Raw genomic sequence first — 10,318 nt, 5'->3', positions numbered from 1 at the left:
GTGTTAGCCAGGATGGTCTTGATCTCCTGACCTCGTGATCTGCCCGCCTCGGCCTCCCAAAGTGCTGGGATTACAGGCATGAGCCACCGCGCCGGGCCAAATAAAATATTTCTTAATTAAGGTATTTACATTTTTTTTAGACATAATGCTATCGCATAGTATAAACATACTACTATACAGTAGCCTATTGTATACAAATAGGTGTCCCGCACGCTCCTCTGAGCATCTGCACTCATCCTCGCCCTGCCTGCAGTTCCTGGTTGCCTCTGAGCTCCTGAGCCTGCTTCAGCCCTCCGCAGGACTTACACAGCCCTCCCCAGCCCCCTGGCCTCCAGTGCTGCCCCTGACAGCACTCCTGCTGTGGGTCTTCCCTGCAGAGTGGGTGCTGCACCTGGATGGAAGAGGTGAGGAGGAAGCACACACCTCCCTAACTCGAGCCAGCATGGCCCTGGGAGAAGAGCAGAAGTGGGACTTCTGGTAGGAGAACTGGGAATTGTTTACTTATTTTAGAAGAAGCATGAGCAAGCCACCATCTAGAGGAGAAAGGCGATGAAATTAGCGAAGGCACTAAAATACTTTGGTTTACTCTGATTACAGCAGAAGAGAAATCTGCAGACAATTAGCAGCAAGTGAAGATCTTGCTATAGAAATAAGGAAGTGGTATGGGTAAGCGAAGGCTGTGCTGTTAGTTTCAACAGGGTGCACGTGAAAGCAGACACATGCCATGCCCAGCTGGGTCAGCCGAGTCGGCCCAGCCGCCAGCCTATCCTGTCTGTGCACCGTCCCAGGTGCAGTGAGCCCCTATCCCCCTGCCTGACTACACACCATGCCTGGAGGAGGCTGTACTTGTCCTCAGCAACCTGCCCTCAAGAGGTGCTTTTTCTAATTGGCATGAAAGCCCTATATACGCTACCAGGCAGTGGTGAGGAAGGCTCTCTGATCCTAAAATCCCATGATTGCCTTAACTAAGTACTTGAAGTACCAACCTGTGAGAATCTGCAGAGGTGATGTCTGAGCATGCAGGGTGGCCTTGGCTGGTCTCGGGTGTTATGGAGATGCCCTGAGCACTCTGCAGAGCCTGTGTTGAGCTGCCAAGGTGTTTTGAAGCAAATGGAAGGTGACAGTTGGGCCCAGGAGCTAGGATGATGTGAGCCCTGCTACGTACAGGTGCCGCCTGGTTCTCCCTGCCATGTCAGGCCCAGGTGCATGTGTCTATGAGGACTGGCTCGCCACTGAGTGCACGGGACGCTGTCCAGGTCAGCCAGGAGACTCTGAACTGGCAGTCCTGACAGGACACAACTCACAGACGTTGGTGGGAAACAGGGTAACAGGCGATGCCACTGTGGCTGCAGGGGGCAGCGGCAGAGACCCTGAGAGGTGGGAGGGAGGCAGGTTGGGAAGGGCCAGTCTCAGCACAAATTGCTTTTCAGTGTGGTCCTTCCAAGGCCTCCTCTTGAGTACCTCAGGGAGGACAGCAGATGCAGGTGACCCCCACCTGGGCCAGGGCCCCCCAACACGAGCCACATGCCAGAAAACAGACCCAGCACATCCATCTGCTTTTGGTGTCCCCTACGAGGTGCCCAGAGGAAAAAAGTAGGCCAAAAAGAGATTTTCCAAAGTGAAGCCAGACTTATTTACATTCCGCTTCCCCCAGCAACCTGCACCTAGAGGCTGAACTTGAAACAGAGACCGGAGTGAAGGATTACTCATCGACAGAACAAACTTAAGACAAAGAGGCCAAGCGCACTAGTGCCCTGGTGCATGTCAGGGCAGCATCTCCCGACAGGTGGGCCACACCAGGCCTGTGCTTGGAGTGAGGGGGCCGGCATACCCCTTTCAGGACCCCAGCCTCCCCGAGCCACACCTCGGTGCGACTGCCGCTCTCACCTTGCCCAAGCCCTGCCCCAGCTGTGCCCCAGGCCGCACTGACAGCTCCAGCAGCCCAGCCCTGGCCCTGCCCCTGAACTTGCATGACCATGGACAGAAGCTCCATCCCCTCGAGCTTTTGTGTCCGCAGCCGTGAAACCTCTGCAAGAAGGCCACAGACAGCCCTGGGGAGGAAGCATGTTGCACAGGGCCTCCTGAGCAGGGATAGCCCTGCTAGAGGTTCCATGCTCCCAGGTCACCGAGCTCCATGCTGTGCAGGAGCAGTGGTCTGGAAGGAGAAGTGGCCCAGCCCCAGTCGGCGTGTAGCCGCAGCCAATCCATGGAATAAGGCCTCCACGGAGCACAGGCCACTGAGCCCCCAGCTGTGCACCTTGCCTACCAGCCCAGCCCAGGAGCAGGAGGGAGAGGAGTCCATAAGCTGTGGTCAGCAGCTTGGGCATGTTCTGAGCCTGCCTTGGCAGGTGATGAACCCCACACTCCAGAGCAAAGGCAGCCCCGGACCCCAGAACCAACTAAAAGGAGTTGCTGGTGCGGCCTGAGTCGCATACCACCTGCCCCTGGCCAGGAGCCAGCCCGGCTGCACATTCTGCCTGTGGCCACTGAAGCAAACTGTTCTGACACCATAAAGCAACAGATGAGGCTAACTTAAGCAGGATTTACACTCAACTGTATTTCTTTGAGAGCAGGCACATCACTTTGTGCATCATTGTTACTGATTCACAAGCCTTCCACGGATCCAAGCCGTCTCTGCACTCTTCCTCTCCTCGTCTGCCTTCCTTTGCCTCAGCCCAGGCTGTGTGGATGCCACCCTCCCTTCCGCTCCCCTTCTCTTTCCTCCTCTCCCCTCCCCTTCTCTTTCCTCCTCTATCCTCTCCCCATCCTCTCCCATCCCCTTCCCATCTCCTCCTCCTTCCTCCCCCCCACCTCCCCCTTACTCCATGTCTCTCATCCCCTCTCCTTCTCCATCCCTCCCCATTCTCCTCTCCTCCCCTCCAACTTCTCTGCACAGTACATAGGCACATGTTGGCTGCAGTTGTTTGTCATTTTCACTGGACTTTTCCCTTAGTGTATTTCCTCTATGGTGATCAGAACAGAATCACACCGTGGGTTCTCTCCATTTGTCACCTGGACATAGCATTGAAACTGTGAACACGGTTGGGGGGTGGGTGGAGTTCCTCTCCTGATGGCTTTGTGTATCCTCCTGAAGCCCGGAGTTGTCCTAACGTCACTGTCAGTGTTCACCATTTCAAACAGGGAAAGAAACAAAGATGCCAGCCACAGTTGAAGCCCACAGGATGTCCCTAGGGGGAGGACATGAGGGACACCTGTAAACAAAGGAAATAGCCAAGGTCATTGAATGAGGGCAGAGGGCCTTGCTATGTAGGATTAGGATGTTCGAAAAGTGTGGCAGATTTCATGTTAAGGCCAAGAAACTTTTAATCTCTACAAGGTTCTCATGCTGTTCCAGAATATTCCACACTGGTCCTCCTTTTTTCCTGCTTGAGCCCTCGTGAGCTGCATTCTGTTTCTGTTTTCACTGTAGAAGTTTCCTCCAGCATCAGGAGGGTGCAGTTTGGGGTCTGTGAGTTTCCCTCACATCCCCAGAGACATACTTTGTTCACAAGCCACTGGAGAGGGTCAATATCCCCACTGGCAGCCTGCACTGGTGTGAGATCCACCAGATGACTCTTCATTAACATTCATCTTTGGTCTCTTATTGAACTGAGGCCTCCACCAGCTTCTGTGGCTGAATCTTGTGAGCAAATAAAAATAATCTGATCGGTTCTCTCCATCCGTTCAAAACCAACCTTCCCCAAATCCCAAAAGTAGCAGAGCACTTTTGTAAGTATTATCCAGTCCTTATAAGGAAAAGATAGAGGGTATAGTTAAGTATTTTATGAGGGTAGTTTGGTCCACGGGCTGAGTTGGAGGCACAGCATCTAAACCCTAAGCTAGGATTTTCACCACTAAATTTAATCTTTTCTTGTTTGCAAATAAGACTTAAAATTAAGGGCGGGGTAATCCCAGCATTTTGGGGAGGCTGAAATGGGAGGATTGCTTGAGACTAGGAGCTCAAGACCAGTCTGGGCAACATAGGGGGACCCCATCTTTACAAAAAATAAAAAACTTAGCACGGTGGCACACACCTGTGGTCCCAGCTACTTGGGAGGCGGAGGTGGGAGGATCACTGGAGCCCAGGCGGTTGAGGCTGCAGTGAGCTATGTTTGCACCACTGCACTCCAGCCTAGGTGACAGGGTGAGATGCTGTCTCAAAAAAAAAAAAAAAAGGTCAAATAATTAATCATGGCACAATTACTGCAAGGAAGTGTGCAACCACAGTTTTCTAACTTAACCACCTTTCCCTTAAAAAGGGCCTCTGAGGTCTCTTCCAGCTCTGGTTGATTGGATAAGCCAGGCAGGAAAACCAGTCCAGGTTAGATTAAGTGAGGAAAACCCAGCCCAAGACTAGCTTAGCTCACCCTCAGTTTTCCCTAAGGTTTCCCTTGCTCAGGGCATCAGACTTTAGACAGTGTGAAGAAGAGGAAACCACAAGAAAGTCCAAAGACCTGGCCCTGGGATGCAGTTCAGAAGTCCTCCAGGGCTTTGGGGTCACTGTGCCTTACTGAGCTGCCTTCCCGTCTTATCAGATGGACAGGTGGAATCCTCCTAAGGCTGTGGGTGACAGGCACACCCCTCCCATGCAGGCAGCTCCCTGCAGGCCCCCTCCCTCCCCTGCCTCGTGGGTTCGTTGTGAGGAGTGAGCCGGGGAGGGTATGTGGGGCCTCTGTAAACTGCAGAGCTCCCATAGACACTTGTGGGTCTTTTTAGGTTGGGTTCCTCCAAAGACAACCTCCCCCCAGGAACGCTGGCCAGTCCCCTGTTCCCCAGGAGGGCTCCCACTGACACTGGCCCCATGCTTTGCCCGCAGGTACCTGGCGCTCTATGCCTACAAGCCCCAGAAGAGTGACGAGCTGGAGCTGCACAAGGGAGAGATGTACCGGGTCCTCGAGAAGTGTCAGGATGGCTGGTTCAAGGGGACGTCCCTGAGGACCGGGGTCTCTGGGGTGTTCCCCGGAAACTACGTGACACCCGTTTCCAGGTGAGGGCATGGTGGTGGCAGCCTGGGCAAGGAGAGGGCAAGGACCTACATGCCTTACCGCTGTTGTTACTGACGGAGGCTACTCTGTGAGCCAGGCCCAGAAGGCAGCAAGGCCTCCAGTGCCCAGGGTTCAGCCCCCACTGGTGTCCCCAGGCCCGCATTTCACCTTCTGAGCTGCGTTTGCACTCAACTCCTTGGCTGTCCTCAGCAAACATTGACCACCAAGGGGAGAAGAACGGGAACAGGAGGAGCAGGAACAGAAAAGTCACCAGAGTGAGGTCTCAAGTGTGAGTGTGTGTTAATGTGAGGACAGTGTGTGCACATATATACAGTGTATTCAGTGTGTATGCGTGTGCAGAGTGTGTGCACGCTTCTGTGTGCTTGCTTGTATAGTATTTGTACATGTGTGCAGTGTATGTGCAGTGTGCATGCCTGTGCGTATGCATACTGTAAGCACAATGTGTGTGCACGTGTGCATAATGTAGGTACAGCATGTGTGTACGCACTATGTATGCTTGCGTGTGCAGTATGTATGCTTATGTGTCATCACATATAGATGTGTGATATGTAAAACACTATATACAAATATGCAAAGGAAAAATGATATATTCCCAAAGGTTAACAATTGTTGAGTGGTCGCATCGTGGTAATAGGTTTTTTTTTTCTTTGTGTTGTCAGTGTTTAATAAATTCTTTGTTCTACTACTTTTATAAAATAGAATACGTAATTTTAGAGTCACTGAAGAGACAAGGGGGTTGTCTGGGAATTTTTCACTGAGATGAGGGTCCACAGCTTAGTGATATGAGTCAGCCTCACTGGGCGTGGCCCTGTGTTGACACTGCAGCACACACACACAAGTGAAAGACATGGCCTTGGGTTTCTCCTGTCTTTGGAACAGGGCTACAGTGGAAACAATTAAATAACCTGTAGACCCTGCATTGATTGCTGGGCTGATTCCTACTTGCAGAGTGTTCTCGGGACACATGCGGTGTTGATATGAGCAGCTCTAGTTCCCAAGCAGCTCTGCTTCAGCCAGGGCCTCTCTCGAGGTGCCCAGAAAGGGCCTAGGGATTAATGGAGTTGCCCAAAGCCTGAAAGGTCTGCAGGCACAGGGCTAAAGGGGCAGTTAGAAATCCTTTGCTCAGGTGATGCTCAGCCGGGAAAAGCTTGAGAAGCAAACTGCAGAGAGGCTTCAGGAAATGCACCCCCCCAAACCCAGCCACCTGGTCAGCGGGGTGGCTGCTTAGGGCGTGAGCTGCCCACAGCCTTCTGGGGCTTCATCAGTGGTGTGGGGTGACTTGCCCAGCGTGCGTAGCCCCGAAGGTCTCTGGTCTGGATTTCCCACGCCAGTAGCTACGGGTTGGCTCTCTCAGCCTGCAACCGGCCTGTGCTTGAAGCCCTTGGCCTGGAGTTGGGCTCACCTGTCATGTCATCAGATAGCCCTTCCAGGAAAGCACAGGTCACCCCTCTAGGTTAGGGGACTCCCTGACCAGCTGGCGCCCTCCAGGAAGGCACAGCCTGAGATGGCAGGTGTCCACACCTCCGGGCTCGCCCGCCCTGCTGGGGGCATCACTCTGTCACACGCCCTACTCCTGTATGAGGAGGCAAGTTCTTCCTCCACGCAGCCGGTTACAGCAGTAGCTTCTGAGGGAGGCCGTCGGCTTCCCAGTTTCCAGTTTCTCTCCTCTGATTCTTCCTTTATCGTTACCTGAGAACTTCCACAGACCTTCAGAGATGTAAAGCCTGCGGTTTAAGTCCAGCTTCCTTGCGTGGCACTGGGGCCCTCCACCGCCTGGCCAGGCAACTCCTGACGTGCATCAGTCAGCGTCACCATGGGGAGCTCTCTTAGATGGCCCTCACCCCCACAATACTGGAATGCCTTCCACCCTCTTCCTGCTTCTGAATTAAATCACTGAATATCCTTCAAGAGCTGGGTCCTAAGTCCACTTGCTATATGAAGCCTTGCCTGGAGGCCTTCATCCTTGCCTGTGCCATAGTCGGAATGGACAGCTCTGCCCACCATGTCATCCCAAGTAGCCCACTGACAAGTTCTGCCTGTTAGGGTCATCTACAGGCATGCAGGATCCCCCCTCACAGGCCAGCCCCTGGGCCATAGTAGCCATCTCTAGCTTTGTTTCCCTGGCTTCTTGCATACCATGTTCATATACAAGGTGCTCAATAAATGCAGATCAAATCAATAAATGAAATCTAGTTGTTCTGATCAAAATGTCTCCTCAAGAACTGTCTTCTCCTGCTGCCAGGGAGTTTGTTATGGGAAGATCCTCCAGCTCCTGACACTGGAGCTCTTAGTGGGGCCCGGGCCCCTCCCTCCACCTCTGCTGTGCACCTCATGGTTGCTCACTCTCCTCAAGCCCTCTTGGTGTGTGTTTTCTAAAGAATGGCAGAGCCAGGAATAAACATTAAGCAAAAGTCACTCCAAATCTAGCCCCGGTAACTGCAGTGTTGGGAGGTCATTGAGTGTCTTCTCTGGTTCCTTAGAGAAGGAACCGCCCCCGGGTCGGCTGCCCCCAGGTCAGTATGTTAGAGGCCATGGGTCCCTCACTGCAATCCATAGCTCAGCACAAAACAGGAATTCTGGTCTTGGTCTTTATCCCTGGAAGTGGAAGACAGCTGTCCCCCTCCAAGGCTGTGTCCCCAGGACGTATACTTTCCTAATCCCTAGTGGGTTCAGGACAATTGCCAAAGCCACCCAGCAGAAGGCAATGCCTTATCTGGCAGTGATTGGAGGGTGGGTGAAGGCCTACCCCTTCCTGCATAGACCTGGATCCACCAGCTGTGCTCGCCCCCATCATGCTGGGAGGCCCTGGAGTGCTGGTGGGCTCTCGGGGCTGCGAGTATAGTGCTCAGAGTTGAGCATTCTGAGTTCATTTAAAAACCTGGTGCGAAGGCCGGGTGCGGTGGCTCAAGCCTGTAATCCCAGCTCCTTGGGAGGCCGAGACGGGCGGATCATGAGGTCAGGAGATCGAGACCATCCTGGCTAACACGGTGAAACCCTGTCTCTACTAAAAAATACAAAAAATTAGCCGGGCGAGGTGGCAGGCACCTGTAGTCCCAGCTACTCGGGAGGCTGAGGCAGGAGAATGGCGTGAACCTGGGAAGCGGAGCTTGCAGTGAGCTGAGATCCAGCCACAGCACTCCAGCCTGGGTGGCAGAGCAAGACTCCGTCTCAAAAAAAAAAAAAAAAAAAAAAAACCTGGTGCGAGAGCAGGTGTGTGGCTCTTTCCGTGATGGCACGCACTAAGGAAGTAGGACTAGCCAAGGGTATCTCTGCCGTCCTACCATGAGGGCAGAGGGAGAGGGTTTTCTGCTGTCATGAGAGGCAGAGGTGTGTCTGTATCTGTTGTGTTCAGACTTGTCAAACATCACCTTGCAAATTAGTGACTCATTTGTGAGGCCACTTTATTTAGTTTTTAAAAATGATTTCCTCAGGGGAAAGTGAGCTCAACGAATAGCAAATGGGATTTTTAAATTCATGGTTTTGGCTGACCTGCTAACAAGCTTGATTGCTGGGGTGAAGTTCAGCACAGCTCTGAGGGCTGGGGAAGGAGGACACCACCCAGGTTCCTTAGCAGGTGAGTCCTTTTCCAAGAGGCCCCTCTCCTCTCAGCTGCTGTGCAGAAGCCGTCACTCTGTGTTGCCGGGAGCTTCGCTGCTAGAGGTCATGCCCAGTGGTACCAGCCACAGGGAGATGGCTGGACCAGGCCCAGGAGACAGGGGGCAGGCAGCCTGTTCTCCCCGGCTTTTGGTGTGTCTTGGAATAAGATCCTGAAGGGACAGAAACAGGAATTTACCCAGCTCTTGGACAAATGGAAGACATTTAAGTCCACTGAAACTGAATCCACAGAAGCTTCCAAACCCCTAACTCTGCCATATTTCACATCACTACCTCCAGGACATGGGTTAAGTACAAATACACAGAGGGAAAGTGTGAAAAGCCCAATTTCCAGAGTGGCTGTGTTCCTCTTGTGTGAGCTGATTTCATCTGGAAACTTCAGAGTGAAAGGCCATCTATTTCTGGTATGGAACTGCAAGCTCTCAGACATTCAGAAGGATGTCGTGCTGTGTGTGCCCTTTCCCGGCAGCCAGCAGGTGCGAGGTGGCAGTCGTGCCCAGAGGGGGCCAGCATCTTTGCCGTCCTTTCCCCAACGTGCTGGATGCGTCAAGGCCTCGTGGAACATGGCTGAGTCATCTCTTCTTTCTGGGTGTATCTGGAGACACACAGCTGTTTGTAAGAACAAACTAAGGCAGTAGCTCTGGTATAAAAGATTTGATTTGGCTCATTCCTCTGTTTCTCAGGGTGGCATTGCTATTTGTTAAATATTTTATACTGACAGTTTGCACCCCATGAAGTTCTTGTAAAAGGGGCCCTTCTGCCAGTGATGAGCACTGTTTTAGGACTTTGTCCCCAGAAGAGTTGGCCTTCATCTCTCTCAGAGCCAGCAGGTCAGAGCGAGGCTCTGCCAGAGGCCCACGTGGCGCCATTACCTCTGAGCCTCTCATCAGAATTCCTTCTGCTTTCTCTCCACAGGGTGCCTGCAGGAGGGGCAGGGCCGCCCCGGAATAATGTGGTCGGAGGGTCTCCACTGGCCAAAGGGATAACCACAACCATGCACTCAGGCAGTGGGAGTCTGAGCAGCCTGGCCACTGCCACCAGGCCTGCCCTGCCCATCACCACTCCCCAGGCCCACGCCCAGCACCCCACAGCCTCGCCCCCAACAGGCAGCTGTCTGCGGCACTCAGCCCAGCCAGTGGCCAGCCAAGCCCGGAGCACCATTTCAACAGGTATGTTCCCAGACTCACAGGGGCCTCACCCTGCAGGGCATCAACAGTGGGGCTTCCTGGGACATGCTTGTGAGACACATCTTGGCCCAAGGCTCCAGCAGTGGCATGTGCGATTGGTAGTGTGTGCTTGTCATGCTCGTGAACGTCTGATCTCTGGAAAGTTCACTTGCCTTATCGTGTTACCCATGCTGACAGCTGAAGTTAATTTACAAATATTTACACATTTCATTGTGGCAAGAGGGCCTCATGGGCTAATAAGATTAACACCGGCACTTTCAGATGCCTCCCCCGTGAATGACTGTGAGCCAGCCACATGGGTCTTCCATCTGCCGCCCTGCAGGGCTTCCCAGCTAGGCAGCATCTCACAGGACAGGGCTAGGGTACACTCAGGTCCAGACTCTTCCCTTTCTGAAGTGCTCTGAGGCAGGAGGAATGACAGCTGTTGATCCTTCGCCTTCATGGCAGTTGGAGAAACTTAAGGAAAACCAGTTTGGCCCCGGGATGTTGTGAGATGAAAAGAAATTATGG

The 10,318-nt window shown here is 53.1% G+C and overlaps 1 protein-coding gene across 1 annotated transcript in view; it reads left to right on the top strand.

Moving 5' to 3' along the window:
- The window catches only part of SH3RF3 (SH3 domain containing ring finger 3), a gene marked incomplete at its 5' end in the record, with an annotated part of 373,789 nt that overhangs the window by 295,498 nt on the left and 67,973 nt on the right, over nucleotides 1-10,318 (top strand). Inside the window, 2 exons of the mRNA XM_011961476.1 lie at nucleotides 4,817-4,987; nucleotides 9,537-9,790. Of these exons, the coding sequence (XP_011816866.1) occupies nucleotides 4,817-4,987; nucleotides 9,537-9,790 (425 nt within the window). The remainder of the gene's footprint in view (nucleotides 1-4,816; nucleotides 4,988-9,536; nucleotides 9,791-10,318) is intronic.

The sequence above is a fragment of the Colobus angolensis genome, unplaced genomic scaffold (genome assembly GCF_000951035.1).
Source record: "Colobus angolensis palliatus isolate OR3802 unplaced genomic scaffold, Cang.pa_1.0 Scaffold552, whole genome shotgun sequence".
Classification (NCBI taxonomy): Eukaryota; Metazoa; Chordata; class Mammalia; order Primates; family Cercopithecidae; genus Colobus; species Colobus angolensis.
Note: the sequence above shows the minus strand (reverse complement) of the source record. Positions and strands in the feature narration are given on the sequence as shown.